The 18,505-nt window shown below is 43.0% G+C and overlaps 1 protein-coding gene across 1 annotated transcript in view; it reads right to left on the minus strand.

Moving 5' to 3' along the window:
- Positions 1 to 17,934, minus strand: part of Foxo1 (forkhead box O1) — a 79,869-nt gene extending 61,935 nt beyond the window's left edge. The window contains exon 1 of the mRNA XM_027394946.2: positions 16,903 to 17,934. Within this exon, the coding sequence (XP_027250747.1) occupies positions 16,903 to 17,517 (615 nt within the window). The 5' untranslated portion in view covers positions 17,518 to 17,934. The remainder of the gene's footprint in view (positions 1 to 16,902) is intronic.
- Positions 17,935 to 18,505: the final 571 nt, after the last annotated feature.

The raw sequence follows: 18,505 nt of genomic DNA on the forward strand, positions 1-18,505 counted from the left end.
ATGCTCCTAGGTGTTCCCCCAGTCTAACAGAAGTTCCTCCCAAGCAGGGTGTGGTGGTACAAGCACTAGGTGGCACAAGCTTAGGCACATCCATCACTCAGGAAGCAGAGATGGGTATATCAGACTGGACTACACAGTTGAGTTCCAAACCAGTCAGGTTTATATAGTAAGACCCTGTCTAAAAACAAACAAACAAACACAACAACAACAACAACAACAACAAAAACAAAAAAACAAAAACAAAACCCCTCAAGAGCACACAGTACCTACCCTTAACTTACTTGTTACAGAATTATGAAGATATATCTGTGTAGACTCTCAATTCCTTTGAATTCTAAGCCCAAGCATTTTGACTAATGCTAAATTCCTGGTATGACATAACTACAGACCCTTTCTTAAGAGTATTTCTCAATAGTAGTAGTACCCCCACTTTACAGGTGAGGATACTAGTACAGTTGTGAAGTGGCTGTCAAAATGAGAATTATATGCTTAACAATCCAGAAACAGAAACTAAGCTTACCTCTTAATATTTACTACAAACTTACAGCCTGAGTTAGGCTCTTGAGGATATCATAAAAACCGAATGCTAGAAGAAATTCTGATAGTTCTGAAGTGACCCTAACACAGGTTTTGAAACACCCCAGCATCTTTGGTCTAAAGATCTGCAAGCATGCTTTGGAGACACTGACAGTGGCTGGCCAATTATCACTGTTGAAAATTGTGGGTAGGAAAAGGCAAGAGTCAGAAACACACACTCCAACAATCAAAGCTCTCAAGCAGAATGACAATGAGTGAAAACTCTGGCTGCCTCCAACAGAAAGAATGCCTCACACAGGCATGAATGTTGACAAAACACCAATGCACATAAAAGGAAACTAAATAAAATCTATGGTTTAAAAAACAAAAACAAAAAAACAAAACAAAACAAAAAAACCCAAGCCTACTGATGCCCTGTGTGATGAATGCTGAAGAACCGTATCATTTATAAAACTCTGGCTTAACATTTTGTCTCCATTTCTGGATATATGAATTCTAAGACAATTTATAACAAGTAATTATTTATGGTACTTCTGATTAATTTAGGAAGCCTGGATGGTTCTGTGGTGTAGTAGCCTCTCCTCAACTCTCACTGCTGTTGATGGCAGCCAATAGCCAAGTAGAACTATCAGCAGGCAAATTTCAGTTCTTACTGCCACAAGTACATGAATGCAAAAAGTTCAACGACTTCAAAATCACTCCAAATCAAAGGAAATAAACCAAATATAATGACAGAATTTTCTTGTTCTACACTTAACCTAGTATTTTCCTTTTCTTAAACTTCTATAATATATGCCAATTCACCACACCCAGCAATGTCATTAATACCTTCCTTATGCATTCCAGATTTCCCCACCCACTCCATCCCCCACCATTTCACCTATGGTTGAAAAGTCAAAGTGTATATTTCCCCATGCTATCATAGGAAACAAAACAAGGAAATTCCACTTAAATTGAAGGATGTCAAACTCCCAGGCAGGATACCAAAAGTTATAGCCTATATTTGGCCAACACATTACCAAATTTTTTGTTTTCTTTTCTAACACAAGGTTTCTCTGTGTACTAATGTATTTATAAACAGAACGTGAAACTGTAAATCCAAAAGCTTTAAGCTTATGAAAAACTTCAAGATTAATTAGGTTTTTGTTTAGTTGGTTGGTTGGTTTTTCAAGACAGGATTTCTCTGTGTAGCTTTGGAGCATATCCTGGCACTCACTCTGTAGACCAGGCTGGCCTCAAACTCACAGAGATCCCACCTGTCTCTGCCTCCTAGTGCTGGGATTAAAGGTGTATGCCACCAACGCCCGGCTTGATTAATTAGGCTTTTAAGCCTATTTCAGTATGCTGTCCCAGGAATACTCAAGTTCATTCGATCAATAAATGTCATCTAACAAAGTCACTCTTTGAGCTCCAGTTGGTTTTTTATGGCAAAGACTCCAAAAGCTTCTGCAGAAAGATAGCTGCAGCTTTCTCAAGGTCACAGCAAAAGCAATCAACGTGAGCCAGGTATCTGTTCCCTACCAAAGTAAGCTTTTCTGCAAAAGGTTCCTCAAAGATAAAACACTGGGGAATGCAACCAGGAGCCTCAGGTATGTCTCTACTAACAAGCTACATTCCAACCCAAATCAGTTTTCTAGTGAATCCTGAAATAATCTCAACAAGCCAAAACAAGTAAGCACAACACAACAGGACAGGTAACAAGGAAAGTAGAGGTGACTTTATTTCAAATATCAGGGGTGTACTCAGTTATTAACAGTCACAGCCAGGAGTGGTGGTACATATCTGTAATCCCCTACTTGAGAGACCCAAACAGGAGCATCTTGAGTTCCCAGCTAGTCTGGGCTATACATAACATGTACCAGGCCAACCCAAACTGCAGAGTGAGACCCTGTCTCAAAATAGAAACATAAAAGCACCTTACAGCTCCATTACTGGATTACTGAAATAGAACATTACGGAAGGGTTACTATGAGAAATGTTGTCAAAAACAAGACAAAAGGCAAGAAGTCGCTAATGGAATCAAGATGTGCCCAATTACAGAAATTTTAATTTGATCAAATACTTCAGTAGAGAATCCCCAAAAGCAATAAATTAATGTTAAGTATTTTTAACTTAATAATTCTAAACAGGTGTGATAACATATGCCTATAATTCAACATTTAGGAGGCAGAGGCCAGAGGACTGCTGCAAGATAAGCCAGCCTGGTCTATAATACAGGCGCAAGGTTAAATGGGGTTACACTGCCCTGAGACCTTGTCTCTAAACAAAAGTATTCTACAATAATCTGAAAGCTTTTGAAGCAAAACAAACCTGAGATCTATAGAATTCATTCTATTTCACCATTTCATCCCAAGAATCTACACACACACACACACACACACACACACACACACACACACACACACACACCTACACCTACCTACCTTTCACATTTGATATATGCAAAACCCATAATGGGCCACCAAGAAGAAAGTTAAATTCTAATATGTTGACTAAAAGGGACTCATTTGATCACACAGATTAAAGGGGAGGGCTGTAAAATGGTATACTAGAGTTTTTTTGTTTTTTTTTTTACATTCGTTGCATGTAAATTTTGTGATGGCTTCTATATCTACCTACTCAGAGAGTAAATTTTTTCCATTAAATTTAGAGATGCAACCAGTTAGTGACTAGTACACAAACAACCTCAATAGATAGTTACAAGTTCTGCTCAAGTCCCTCTCCTTGGCATCCCTTCTCCTTCCTCCCCCTCCACCATTTCAGGAATTAGCCCTGTGGAGAATGCTCCCAGAGGCACAAAGGGGGGAAGTGTAACTGTTGCCTTAAAGTTGTTGGGCTTTGTGTTAAATGCACATGTGAGGAAGACTAAAGCCTGACACTGAACTTACTTCTTTGACAGTCATGATTCTACAGGTTAAGCCTTGTAGCAAGAGTCATAGGCTACATGATGTGATAAAAAATTACAACTACTGAACACATACATCTCTCGACATTCTTAATACAATCCTACATTTAAGGGTGTTGGATAGTAAGTAAAATTCTTCTCAAATCAAGACAAAAACACACTAACTCAAGAATCTTGCCAAAATAGTCTCTCATTAAGCCATGTGCAAATCATTTTCTTTGATCTTGACTCCAAAAAACCAAACTGTCTCAAGTATTTGACACTTGTACAAATGTTTGCAGGGTTTCCTTTTCAAGCTTTGAAGGACACAATATTTATAAGTGCCTTATAATTAAGTGTTTCTATAATTTCTCACCCCAACTTAGACTTGAAATTTCAATGTACTGCTCATTAGATATGGATGTAGTGTCATCACATTTTTATCCTTGTTGCCCTGCAAAGATAAAGACCTCTGTGTGTGAAAATTTCTCACTCAGACAAGGATTTTTCCCTTGGCCATTTGCACAATGGGCTTGTATTGTAGTGTAAAACACTCTTGGAGAAAACAATTGCTTTCTAGATTTAAAAAATGAAAACAGAGGGAAGGAGAGATGGCTCAGCAGTTGGAGCACCAGCTGCTCTTGCAGAAGACCTAAGTTCAATTCCCAGCACACAACATGGTGGCACACAACCACCTGTAGCTCCAATCTCAGGGGATCCAAGGATCTCCCTCTGGCCTCTGTAGGCACTGCACACATACAGGTAGTCACACACATCAAATTAAAGAAGGGGGGGGGGTTAAAGTTTTTAAAAATAAACACATAAAAATGAAGGGAAGCTAAGAAAAACTCAGTGCCTCCAGGACTCAGCTACCTCTTCTGAACTTGGGCCACTGAAAAGATAACCCTATCTTCCCACATAATTTAAACTAGTGTCCTATCCCTCTCTCCCTCCCTCATCTTCCTTCCTTAGGCTCCTCCCTCGCTTAAGATCCAAATGTGACCTGCTTTTCTATAGGAGCTACATCAGGTAGCCACTATGAGATCAGATGTCAGGCTCACTTAATTCTCAAAGTTTTAGCTGGGAAACTCAATAATGAAGGTACTTCACTCATAAAGCCAAGTTAGTACTATTAACAACTTAAAGATGGGGAGAAACATGGCTGTAAACAGAGTATTTTTTTCTCAAATTGGATACTTACAAAGTGTCTGGTCTAATACAAGGAAAGACTCACAAAACTATGACCCATTTTCCAGATTTGTGAGGAACAGCAATGGGAGAAATCTCTGTAGAACAGGAGACACTAGAAGCAGACTCTTCCCCTCTCCTCACTCCTCTCCTAACCATAGCTTCACTTAATCTGATGAAGTTGGGCAGCTTCTCCATGACTGTTAAGGTCCTAGATATGTCATCAGGATCAGTTCTTAACTTATGCCACAAATGGTACACTGTAATTAAGACAAATATCACACATCAAGGTAGAGTCTTGATTCCCGGAGACTGAAAGTCATTGAAACTAAATCACAGTGAGAAAGAGGGCAACCTCAAGGTTTCTATGGGTGGCCAAGCAGGGCTTCCTGCACACAGCAGCAATTCTCAGGAGTGTCCTGTTGTAGACCAACTAGACAGGACACCAGAGGTACCACTCTCTACAAATGTAGGTGTCTTTTCAACCTAACAATTAAAGAATTCACCTAGAAACATCAGAAGTGATAGGGATCTTGGTAGAAAAGGTACCCCTCCCCCTAGATCTACAAGCTGGTTTCTACCTCTCCTCCCAGAGGCAGGTAATACCCTATACTTTTCCCATTGCAAATTAAATCAAGGAGAGACACAAAAAGAAAGGGGAGAGGGGGAGGGGGAGTAAATGCGAAGAGGACTAGGCTATAGCTCAGTGGCAGAGTGCTTGCCCAGCATAAGCAAAGTCCTAGGTTCAATTCATAATTGAGGAAAAATAGTACTGCACAAACTATTTGGTTCATGCTTACTCTGGTGTTCCGAACATATTTAATCTAGTCAGCTGGAATCATTTTGGGTCAACTGGAGTTGTTTTGAGGTTTGCCTAACCATATCTTAACAGCTTTAGTGTCAACTGAAACATCTCATTCCTGTACTTCGGCTAGTGTATAATAAAATATAAAAAAAGAAAGTTATCAAAGACGTCAAGCATTTTGCTAATGCAATTATTACAGTTCACATTTAAATTATAGAGCATTTTATTAACTCATGCAAGATTGTAAATTCTTCACAACTGCTATTAATAATACATTTTGTCCCCAGAACCACTGTGCCTTCTTGAACATTCTCTGACTCCAACGGGCTATAGTATGCACAACCCGAACTTCATACATATACTGTTCAGACAAATGCATACAACAATAAAGAAGCGTAAGCATAGTGGGGCAGTGGTGGCACACACCTTTAATCCCAGCACTCAGTAGGGTCTCCCAGTCTGGTCTACAGAGCAAGTTCCACAACAGCTAGGGCTACAGAGAAACTTGGTCTCAAAAAACCAACAAAACCAAAAAGCTACAATAATGGCTCATAATAAAAAGCCCCCTAAAAGAACTTCCAAATAATTTTTAAAAGTCTATAATTTTGTTCAAACAAGTCAAAGAATATACCCACAGGAGATGGGTGGCGGAGGGGAGAGGAGTGAAATAAGGAAGACAACTGAAAATATAGCTAGAACTGCTGAGGAAAATCCACACTGAATTTATGCTAAAAATGAAAGAACAGTTAAATAAAAAATTTCAGTGGAGCCGGGCATTGGTGGCACACACCTTTAATCCCAGCACTCGGGAGGCATCTCTGAGAGTCTGAGGCCAGCCTGGTCTACAGAGGAAGTGCCATGACAGGCTCCAAAGCTACATGAAGAAAATTTCAGTGGAAATTTGTTAGTGGAAAGACTCACCAACAAAATGGATCATGTGGAAAACAGAGCTGGAGCTAGAAAACAAAGAGCAATTAGATCACTCAATAAAAGTCAATGAGAAATGTTCAAAATAAATTTTAAAAAGATACACAGAGCATGGGAAAGCTTTGGGATACCATGAAAACAGCCTTCAAATTACAAGACTAGAAAACAGTTCCAATAAATCACAGAAGAAAATTTGCCAACTCTAAAAGATACTCATTCAGGCACAAGAGGCATACTGAACACCAAATGGACAGGACCAGAAAAGAAACTCCCAGATATAATTAAAACAATTAAAAAGCACAGAATAAGCTTCAGGAGAGAAACGTCAAGTGACTTATAAAGACAGGCCTATCAGGCCAACACCCGGTTACCTAAGAACTTCTAAAGCCAGCAAGGCCTGGGAAAACATATTCCAAGCTCCGAATGATCGTAACTGTCTATACTCAGCAAAAACTAGTTATTTGTAAACACTATACTTGGGTCTGAAGAGGACAAGCATCCAAGAATTCATAAAAAATAGACAATGCCAGGGCACTTAAGACATCTGAGAAAACACCATAAAAACATCAAAATGACAGGAATTAATACACACCTCTCAATAGTAACTCTTCATACTAATTATCTCAATTTCCCAATAAAAGACACAGACTAGATGAAATTAGAAATGGGATATATATATATGTATATCATATGTAATACACATATGATATATATAGCTGCCTCCAAGAAACACACCTCAAAAACAACTTAAGATTCAAGGATGAAAAGGGTATTCCAAGCAAACAGAACAAAAAAAGCATAATTATTTTATGAAAACTAATCAAAAAGGTCATTCATAGTCACTGAAGGAACAATCTACCAAAAGATATTACATGTATGGACCAACACCTGCATAATCCATAAAAAGACATAAGATTTATCTAAAACCACAGATTAACTTCAGCTGTGGGTGACTTAAATATCCCATTCACACTAATAAAAAGGTCATTTAGACAAAAACAAATCAAGAAACATTAAATTAATAACACCATATAGCAAATGGACCTAACTGACATCTACAGAACATTCCACCAAAAAAATTCATGAATAATGTAGTTTCTGAATGAGAAATGTTACTGTGTTTAAACACTTGGTTCCTATGGTGGCTTAAATGGTCTCCACAGGCTCATGTATTTCACCAGGGAGTAAAACTGTTTTGGAAAGTTAGGATTAGTATGGCCTTGTTGGAAGAACTCTGTCACTGGAGGTTTCAGAAGGCCATCTCAGGCCCAGTAGTCTGTCTCTCCTTGTCATAGTGTCTCTTCACAGAAATAGAACAGTGACTAAGGAAGTCCGCAGCTGGTGGTTCGGGGAGGTTATGGAACCTTTGGGAGGTAAGCGCCTTTCTGGAGGAGGTATGTCACCAGGGGTGTGCTTTCAAGGTTTATGCTTTACTCCACCTCCTGTTCTTTCTCTTCCTGTTTGTAAATGAAAAGATGTCAGCCAGCTTCCTGCCTGCTCCTGAAACACTAGGTTATCCCTAACTGCTCTCCTTCCTTCCCTACATGATCAACTTTATCCTCCTGACATTGTAGGCCAAAGCAAACCTATCTCAGTTTTCTTTTTTAAAAAATAATTTATTTTTACTTTATGAACATTGATTGGTGTTTTGCCTGCATGTATGTCTGTATGAGGGTGTCAGATTCTTTGGAATCGGAGTTATAATAGACTGTTGTTAACTGCTGTGTGGGTCCTGGGAATTGAATCCCTGTCCTCTGAAAGAACAGGCAATGTTCTTAACCACTGAGTCCTCTCTCCAGCCCCCTATCTGAGTTTTTTATCACCTATCACCGTGAAAAACCAAATGAAATCCACTGAGAGAAGACAAGGCAGGAACTCAAGATCCTGGAGGAAGGAACTGAAGGGGAGACAATGAAGAGATGCTGCCCCCACAGTGGGCTGGGCCCTCCCACATCAAATATTAATAAGAAAATGCCCCCACTGAGTTGCTTAAAGTCAATCCATTGAAGCCTTTCTCAGTTGAGGCTCCTTCTTTGAGGGGGACCCTAGTTTGTATCATGTTGACAGAAAACTAAACAACACAAAAGGCTTTCTTCCTTCTCCTTTTGTCGTGACATTTTTACAGCAACAGAAAAGTAACCATTGTGAAAGTAACCATTAGGAGCCTCCCCCAAAATCAATCACATATTAGGACATGAAGCAACTCTTATAAAACACAAGAAAAGCCAGACAATGGTGGTTCATGTCTTTAATCCCAGCGTTCAGATGGCAGAGGCAGGTGGATGGAGTTCCAGGACAGCCAGAGCTACACAGAAAACCCTTGGGGGGAGGGGGAGGGAGAAGATCAGTACAAAGAATGAACTGGGTGTTTGAAAAGATTAAGAAATCTTTAGCCCAACTAGTCAAAATTCAAAAAGACCAAAGCTAATACAATTAGAGGTGAAAATGGGCATGTTATAAGAGATACTGAGGAAGCTCAGAAAATCCTAAGGCCAAACCTAAAACTTACAATAACCTGAATTTAAGAAATGGATAAATTTCTAGATGCATATGACCAAAGTTAATCCAAGATGAAGTAAATAGCTTAAACAGGCCCACATAGAAACAGACTCCCATAGCCATAGACTAGTAGGGTTAACAGGAAAACACTACTCTGCCCAAAGCAAGCTACTATTTCAAAATTTCAAAACAACTATTCACACACACACACAAAAAAAAATCTCAAAATTCATAAGGAAACACAAAGGATCCAGATAGCAAAAACATTCCTCAATAATAAAAACAGACTCTCTGATTTCCAGTTATAACACAGCTACAGTAATAAACAACATGGTACTATCATAAAGACAGACACATTCATCAATAGAATAGAATGCTTCTACAGCCAACTGATTTTTTTAAAATTTCATTTTACATTCCAACCACAGATTCTCCCTCCCACTCCTCCTTCCATCCTCCTTCATCTCCCCCTAAGTCCACCCCCGACCCACTTCTCCCAACTGGTAAGGGCTGCCTTGGGAAGTCAACAAAGTCTCAGCCAACTGATTTTTGACAAAAAGGTCAAAAGTACACATTGGAGAAAACTAGATAGCTAAATGTAGAAGAATGAAACCAGATCCTCATCTCTTAGCCCACTCAAAACTCAACTCCCAATGACCAAGGAACTCAAAATAAGGCTGGATACCTGAACCTCTTAAAGAGGGAAGTAGGGACTGACTTACTATGTTTCAACTTACCGGCCCAGACTGCACTAAAGACCCCCAGTAGTGTAGGCATTAAGATCAACAAGTGATAAACAGAATCTCATAAACTAAGACTCTGTGCAGCAAAGGACACCATTATTCCAGAAGAGGCAACCCAGGAAATGGAAAAAATAATGATAATAACAGCTATAAAACTGACATAGGGTTAGTGTTTAGAATACACAAAGAACTCAAAAAACAAATAACAAAAACCCAGCCAAACAGCCCTCCCCATCTAAGCATAAAAACAAAACAAAACACAAAAACTGGGGCATGGAACTAAACAGGGTTCTCAAAAGAAAAAATGCAGATGGCTGAGAATAGTTCTCAAAATGTCCAACACCATTAGCCATCAGGGAAAGCAAATTAACACTAATTTGTGTTTTTATCTTACTCTAATCATAATGACTAAAATGAAAAAATACAAATGTGAGCATACATATCGATTTATAAAAATTAGCATGCATATTGATTATAAATGTTAGCGTGCATACTGACAGTGTGAGCTGCAGCTGAGTGTTAGGGTGAACAGCTTTAATCCCAGCACTTGGGAGACAGAGGCACGTGAATATTTATGAGTTGGAAGCCAGCCTGGTCTACATAGTTCCAGGCCAACCAGGGATATATAGTGAGACACTGTCTTAACAAAAACAGAATACAAACTGGGACATCAACTATGGCAATGAGTGTGGTGCTGCCTCAGAAAGCTAGAAATAGATCTACCATATCTAATCTTGCTATCCCAGTTTTGGGCTTATTCTCAAGCAGTCTATATCTTAATAGAGACATTTGCTCATCCATGTTCACTGCTGCTCTGTTCCCAATGCCTAGGAAACAAAAACAGCCATAATACCCACCACTAATAAATGATGCAAATACACAATGAAATATTGTCCAGCCATAAAAAAAAATAAATTATGAAATTCACAGGTAAATGAATGGACCTGAGTGAAGTAACCCAGACAAAGAAAGACAAAACACTAACTGTTCTCTTTCATATGTGATGGCTAGCTGTGATCTTTAGATGTATGTGTTTAAATTGGAAATTAAGGAAATAAGGAGACTAGCAAGGGGCCTTGGAGGGTTTGGATTTCAAGAGAAGGGAACAGAACTTCGATGCAAGAAGGCAGAAAGTGAACTAATGGGAGGAATAAATGAGGTGTGGTTAGGAGGGCAAGGTAGAGGAGGAAGCATGGGGAGGGCTAACTAAACACTACAGGCATCTGAAAAAGTCAAACAGAAACTTCTATAGATGTTTCCTAAATGTATGTGTGTGTGTGGCATTTAGGGCATTTAAATGATATTATCATCCTATAATAGGAGGGTGGCATAATGCCTTTCCTAGATACCATAGGCTATCAAGTAAGAAACCCTGTGCCAGGTATAGACTACCTCATTTCAAATTGCTGGTCAGCAGGGTACCATAAATGCTCCTCCCACTAAAACAAGAGACTATAGCTATTACCACTGCTCTTAATTACCATCAAAACCTTGACAGTAAGACCCTATTGCTAAAGATACTACATATCTAAGTTCTAGGATGTGGAGAAATCAAGTTGGATGCCTCATTCCTACTGGTTTGCCTTAGTGCTGGAAGGGTCTATCGCACACTATTAGGGGAGAAGAGTCATCCACATCCATACCCAGCTGTGGATCCTAAAAGCTAAAACAATGTTTACCATGACTGGTGCAGTAGTGGCATGAAAAGCATGGGAGCAACCAACACCTTTCTGACTGATTACCCACTTCTCAAAATGAAACATGTACATGGTACTATTTACTGGACCAAATTCCACGGTCATAAACTCTAGGAGAGAATCTAAAACCATTATGCTAAATGGACACACTAATAAACTGTTCCCTAAATTATCTTAATAACCATAGATTGGCTCATCTCTCCACACTCATCCCAGTAGCCTCTTTTTGCAGTAAGTAGATTGCAAAGACCCACAACTAGTCAATGTGCATGCAGAGAATAAGACTCTGGAGTGCTCAGCTCTAAATAGGGCATCTAAATCCTATCACCACCAACACCTCCAAGACCCAAGAATCATCTTAGAAGGGGCAGAAAGATTTTAAGAACCACAGGTAGTAGTCATCTACAGCAAAACATTACTTGTTGGGTATGACAGAGGCAGGGCACACATTAACTCACAGTGGCTATGGCTGCAAGTGTTAAGATCTGCAAAAGGTCAAACCAACCAAAACCCCAGCATGACTGTGGGAGTGGCTAATAAAGTCCCACTCTTAGCTCAGGAGCTATTGACAGCTGATGCCTACTAGGGGAAGGAGAGTCAGTGTTCTTCAGGGATGTGGTCCCAAGTAGCTACCTATGTTCTAATAGACAGTCCCAAACCCATGCACATACACACAGCATTAAGTACATTCAGTGAGTCGCATTTAACACCACAGCATATGAAGCTAGGAGGGTAAAAGTGTTGGGGGAAATAGAGAAAGAACTGGAAGAGAGGGAATGGAAAGTGGATTAGATCAAAACATATGCATGTATGAAAAAGCTTTGAATAATAAATATGGAAGGTCCTTCCTTCTGAGAAAGCATTCATAGGTGAAGTGTAACAATGTTCTTATATTTTTCAGATTTGGCATCTATTTTCGGTTGTAGAGATTTGGGAGGCGGTTACCTTGCTATGAAGCTTGTGTCAAATTCACAGTCCTCTTGCTATGGTATCCCAAGTGAGGAGGGTAGGTAAAGAACTCACATCCCTAAAATGTTTTAGCATTTAACAAATAAGACACAACTTAGTTTCAGTATCCTTACTCCCTCCTTCATTCTATTCATCTTTCCATATAGTCAGCCTATTGCAGGCCTGAGGGTTTTGTCTGAATATACAAATGGTTTTAAAGTAACTTCAGTGACCACAAAAAGAAAAAGTACAAGATACTAGAAACAGGAGCTGGGGAAGTGGCTCAGAGACTAAGAGCAATCCCTGCTTCTGTAGAGGGCCAAGGTTTGGTTACCAGCAGCTACATCATGGCTCTTTTGTTTGTTTGTTTTGGGTTTCTCTGTATTGCTTTGGAGCCTGGCTTGGAACTCGATCTATAGACCAGGCTGGCCTCGAACTCACAGAGATCTACCTGCCTCTGTCTCCTGAGTGCTGGGATTAAAGGCATGCTTCACCATGGCTCGGCTTTACATCATGACTCTTGACAACCACATGTAACTCCAGTTCCAGGGTATCCCAACACCTCTTCTGACCCCCTATGGATGCCTACCCTTGGGGGCCTCTCTCTCTCTCTCTCTCTCTCTCTCTCTCTCTCTCTCTCTCTCTCTCTCTCTCACACACACACACACACACACACACACACACACACACACAGAGACAGAAATAAACTAGAGGTAGTCCTCTACTCCATCTCAGAAAGACTAAGTCACAGGTGAGTGTACACAATACAGTAGAGTACCCATCCTCCCAATCAGCTGTCTGTAGCTACTCACCTACAGATTAAAAGACTAAACTGCAGACTAAAGATAAATGTGAAGATATTAAGAAAATGCACTATCATTTTACTGATAACATTAAAGAAATTTCACTCAAAATTAACAAGTAGTGAGCTATTTCATGAAAGAAAAAAACAAAACACTAAAACCATCTGTAAATCTTAAATGTTACAGTCAAATAATTTTGTTGTTGCTGAAGCAGTGTCTCAAATACCCTAGGGAATTTTTGGCCAAGAATGACCTTGAACTTCGTATCCTTCTGCCTCCACTTGCCACATGCTATGATCCCCAGCATATACTGAACACAGGAATAAAATGAAGGCTCTCCTGCATGCTCACACTACCATGTGAGCTACACCCCAAACCCTAAAGCATTTTTTAAATCATTTAAAGCACTTTAAATTTTAAAGCATTTTTCCATCAAAACAATAAACAAGAGTCAACTCAAAACTGCCACTTAAAAAAAAAAAGTACTGCTCACAATGCTACTTCTCAAGCTTTACAAAGTCTCAGGTTTAGAAAGGTGAGGAAACAGGTCATGGAAATGAAGTTTCATTATTTACAAATACTGTGCTGTTTAAAAGATCCAGGCTCTTCTAAATGTTAGGTTCCACCCGTGTGTGTCACTTATGACAGTTCTAGCGGATATCAAAATAAAGAGGACTGGGAGATGGCTCAGTAAGTGCATGCTGAGAGACTGGTTTCTGATAAACATAAAAGCCTCTGCCCCGCAGTAACTGGGTGGCGGACCCCCTGGAGCTCATTTCAAGCCAGTCTGGCCATATCTCTAAATACCACAGAACAGACCCTATTAAGAACCTATCTTGAAAAATAGGGTGGAGAGAGACTGAGGAAGACATCCCATTCCATGCATACCAGTTGACAAATGTGTTCTTGCACACACAAGTAAGACAGATGTTACTAACACACCATGTCCACAAACAAGGAAAGTATATGCTTCATGCTTGACTAAACATTAAAAGTTGTGTTTTTTCTTTCATTTTCTTTGACCCAGGTGGTCCAGGATGCACTAGGGAGAAGGGATGACGTTTGACTTACGTTTCCTCTAGCCTCCAATTCCCTAAAGCCACAATATCAGATATTCATCACTATGCCCAGTTTTAAATTTATAATTTACTCTCTATATATATTTGACCTGTGTATACAAATATGTATCATTTCCCTGATTACCTGGGGACTACAGACAAGCACTAGAAATGATGGCATGTACCACCATACCCTGTTTATACAGTGCTAGGGTGTGAACCCAGAACCTCCTGCATGCTAGGAAACCATTCTACCAACTGAACTACATCCCATTTTCTAAAAATAAATTTTTAGACACTAACAGCTTTTCAGTTATTTTGTCCTTTGTAAAAGACTTTCAATTCTCAGGCCTAAGTCCCAGGAAGTGTATCACAAAGCACAGTTTAATTCATGATTCGGCCTATCTATTCCAAAAGTTAATCAGAGGAAATACTCTGGCCCAAAGCTACTTCTTCACAGTACTACAACAGTTAAGTTTTGGTTGATTTGCCTTTTAGAATGAGTTTTAAGTCATAATATACTTTCTTCCTTTTATGAATTTTCAGTGGCTCTTTCAGATCTGGGAGTGAAACTTGGTTTTGACAAGTACCATAGCTCAGTCTTATGAAAGCTTTAACCAGACTAGTTATGAGTTACAACGGTTCAGGTTTCCTCTTAAAATACCCCTTTACTCAGACTGAAAACACATTTGCTACAGTTTAGCTTACACCGACAGAGTTCTTACAGTCAAACATCTACTCCTTTGAAACCTTGGTGACCTGCTCCCCACCCCAAAACTTGCTAGCTGCTCAAGCAACAGTGGCGAGACCTTCACTTCTGAAGGGCCCTTATTTTTACACTTAACAGGTTTCTTGGCTCCAATGAGAAAAAAAAAATTAAATAACATAATTACACTTAAATTGCTAAGAAATAAGGATGAAATAAAATAGCTTTAAAAATGTGACCCAAGCCTAATTTTTAAAACTAAGTTACAGTTCTAGTTGGAGTATCTTCTCAAAGCTATCTGAAAGGCAAAACTAGAAATATCCCAAAACACTACCTTTATCTTTAAAGTAAGGCACTTAAACAAACTGAAGTAGGTTGTATCTATCCCTCTCCAAGAACATTAAAGAACGATGTAAGTACACACTGTACTTGGGTGCCTAAAGGGTTTTAGGGTTTCTTGTTGTTTTATTTTTAATGACAGAAGCTTTATGTAACTGCTGAGATTCCATAGATGAGTAAAGCAGGCAAGTACTCAAAGTCAGTTAAGTAAAGACAACCTCTATTTTTGTGAATTAGAATATGAGAAATGGGTATTTTACTTTTTGGAACATTTGATAATATTGCATGTCAGGTATAGTATATATCTTTAAAACACACTGGCAAAAACAAAACAAGCCCGGCTCTTTCTCCAAGAACTTTCCTATGATGTGAGTAACCTGACCTTTTAGCTACTTTAACCACAGGGAAGATGGAATATGTGAAACCACCTCGCTCTAACAATCACAAAGCAAAGACTCATCACTGCTACACTGTACAGACAAGACCAGGAGGGAGAAAAGCTAAAAAAAAAAAAAAAAAAAAAAAAAAAAAGTTGCGTTAAACTGGAAAATCTTAAGATCTGTGTTCACCTGTGATGCTAAGAAACTGTCAGCCGGGGTGACCACCAGGGAGTGACCCCTGTGTAATATTCCAATTCTCTCCTCCAAAAGACCCCAGGTTCTTACTACCCCCCCACACACACACAGGGTAGGGATGTCGCGCAGTCCAACTCTGGAGTCACCTCGCTCTCCCAGCCATCTTCAGAAAGGTAAACAAAGTCCATGAGCACCTACATCTACAAATCTGCAATCCTCCTTCAAAGGAGAAGGTCTCTGGCAATTCCCTAAGCAAGTACCCCACTTAAGACTGGCACCAAATACTCCGACTAAGGCTTCCAGCCTTGCCCCTCGTGAGTAACTCCATGCTTTCTGCTTAAAGAAAGCACTCGCAAACACCTGTGCATAATCTGGTCACGCGTAGCACCTTCTGGGCTTCCAATTAAAAGCACCCCTCCCCAAGCAAGACCAACCGTGGAAGCACTTCCCTGGGTATTAAAGTGTGGCCTCCCAGGCTGGAGGCACTGGCCCTTTAAAGGCCCCAGCTTCCTGTACACGCGGTCCCTCCCTCCCCGCCGGCTCCCGCCCCGGCCAAGGGTCACACTTGAACTTTAGGTTGCCCAGCGCCTAAAAGCCGTGGCCGCCCACTCGCACGCTTCGGACACCCTACACAGTGAGTGGGCGCGCTCGACCACCTGCTCCGGCCTCGGGAACCTTCAGCAGCTGCGGGCCCGCACCTAGCTCAGCCAGCTGCTGTGCGTCTTTAGCCATCCCACCCGCAGCCGGAGCCCCAAGGGTGCGTGTGCGTTTAGGGGGATGTCGCCAGGGCTCCACCTCAGGCCTCAGTTGGCGGGTCCTGGGAAACCTTGGCCACCAAAGGCTGGGAGAGTCGGTGCGCGAGTAGGCGGAGAGCAGCCGCCCAAAGCCTCACAGGTCCGGGGTGTCAAGTAGAGAGCCCTCCAAAGTGATCCCCTCGCTCCGACAACTGGCTAACTTTCACGCCTGCTCTGGCGTTGCACTTAGTGCCCAAACAAACCCTTTCCGGGTCCCAATTAGAACTCCCTCGCGTGCACCTGGTCCAAAGCTCCAGGTCTCAGAGAAGCCTCCGCCACACCTGCCAAGTCTCACCCGCTCGCCCCGCTCACTCCGCACGCTCTGCCATTTCCGGGACCCGCAAACCCACACTTTCGACCCTCCAGCCCGCCCCCACCACGTCCCCCGAGGCCATTCACCTTCCAGCCGGCCGAGCTGTTGCTGTCGCCCTTATCCTTGAAGTAGGGCACGCTCTTCACCATCCACTCGTAGATCTGCGACAGGGTGAGCCTCTTCTCAGCCGAGCTCTCGATGGCCTTGGTGATGAGGTCGGCATACGACAGGTTGCCCCATGCGTTGCGGCGCGACGAACTGCTCTTGCGCGGCTGTCCCGCGAGCGGTCCCGCCGCGGCGGGGGGCACGGGCGGGGGCTGCGACAGCGGCCCGGTCGGCGGGGGTTGCTGCGGCGGTGCCGGGTGCACACAGCCCGCCTCGGGGCCCTGGAAGTCCCCGCACAGGCCCCTGCTGGCCGCAGCGGCGGCCGCCACAGCCACGCAACCGGGTGCCCGCGCGAAGTCCTCACTCTCCTCCAGCAGGCTCAGGTTGCTCATAAAGTCGGTGCTGACAGCGGACGCCGAGGCCAGGTTCGCGGTGGCGTCGGGGTTGGTGGCCGCGCCGCCCGACGGCGCCGGGCTCGAGGTGGTCGAGTTGGACTGGTTAAACTCTGGCCTGGGCAGCGGCCAGGTGCAAGAGCGCTGCCGAGGCAGCGGCTCGAAGTCCGGGTCGGTCTCCACCACCTGGGGCGCTTCGGCCATGGTGACCCCCGCCCCTCCCCCACCAGTATAGAGTACTGGGAGTCGCGGCCACCGGGGTCGCGGAGCGGGCGAGCAGAGACTTGCTCCGAGACTGGGGGCCGCGGTGAGCGGACGCACGCCGGAGCGAGGCGCGGCGCAGCGGACGGACGCGCCCAGAACTTAACTTCGCGGGCCACCAGGGTCCAGGATCCTCCGAGTTCGTGGCTTGGACGGGACACGGACCAGGCCGCGGAGCCCGGCAGCTCGAGCGCCACGCTCCTGCTGACAGGGCCGCGGACGCAAGAGCAGACGGGGGGGACGGCGCGGGCCGCTCGCTCGCTCTCCCGCGGCCGCGCGACAGCGGCGCTGCTGCCTGTTGAATGTGGCGGCGGCAGGGACTGCAGCGACTCCGCAGCCTCCCGACTTACGGGATCTGCAGAGGCTCCCCGCCCGCGGCGGCGCGCGCGCCGACCCGCCCCTGACTGACAGCCAGCGCGACCAATGGACACGCCACGTCTCCGCCTCGCTAGCCAATGAGCGCGAGCCTGGGCGGGAGCTGCTCTCCCTCGGGAGGCGGCAGTAGGTTGTTGGGAGGGGGCTAGCGGGGTGTTTTTCTTTCTCACACACTTTTTTTTTTTTTTTCAATCTCCGTTATTATTTTCTGTAATTCTCAAGTGTTTCTGAGTCTCTCGCTTCTCAGAGTCCGGATTGCTAGGAAGCAAACCAGCGTGGAGGCGGCGACCATACTTTTGTTTACTACAGAGTGCAAACGAGTACTCCTCGGAGCCCAAACCCCGACGACTCGAGGGGTGGCGCGGGGCCACTGCGCGCTCCCGGACGCGACGTGGGCGGCGGGGCGCCTCGTGGATTCCACTAAGCCCGCTCCGCCCACGCGTCTTCGGGGAGCTCTGGGGAAGTCGGTGGGGTTTGTTTTGGAGGAATGTTTTCGTAAGCTGGCATCTGTCCGGGCTGCCTCGGGCGTAAAGATCCTACTGTGAAGACCGAAGGC

This window comes from Cricetulus griseus (assembly GCF_003668045.3).
Source record: "Cricetulus griseus strain 17A/GY chromosome 1 unlocalized genomic scaffold, alternate assembly CriGri-PICRH-1.0 chr1_0, whole genome shotgun sequence".
NCBI classification, from domain to species: domain Eukaryota; kingdom Metazoa; phylum Chordata; class Mammalia; order Rodentia; family Cricetidae; genus Cricetulus; species Cricetulus griseus.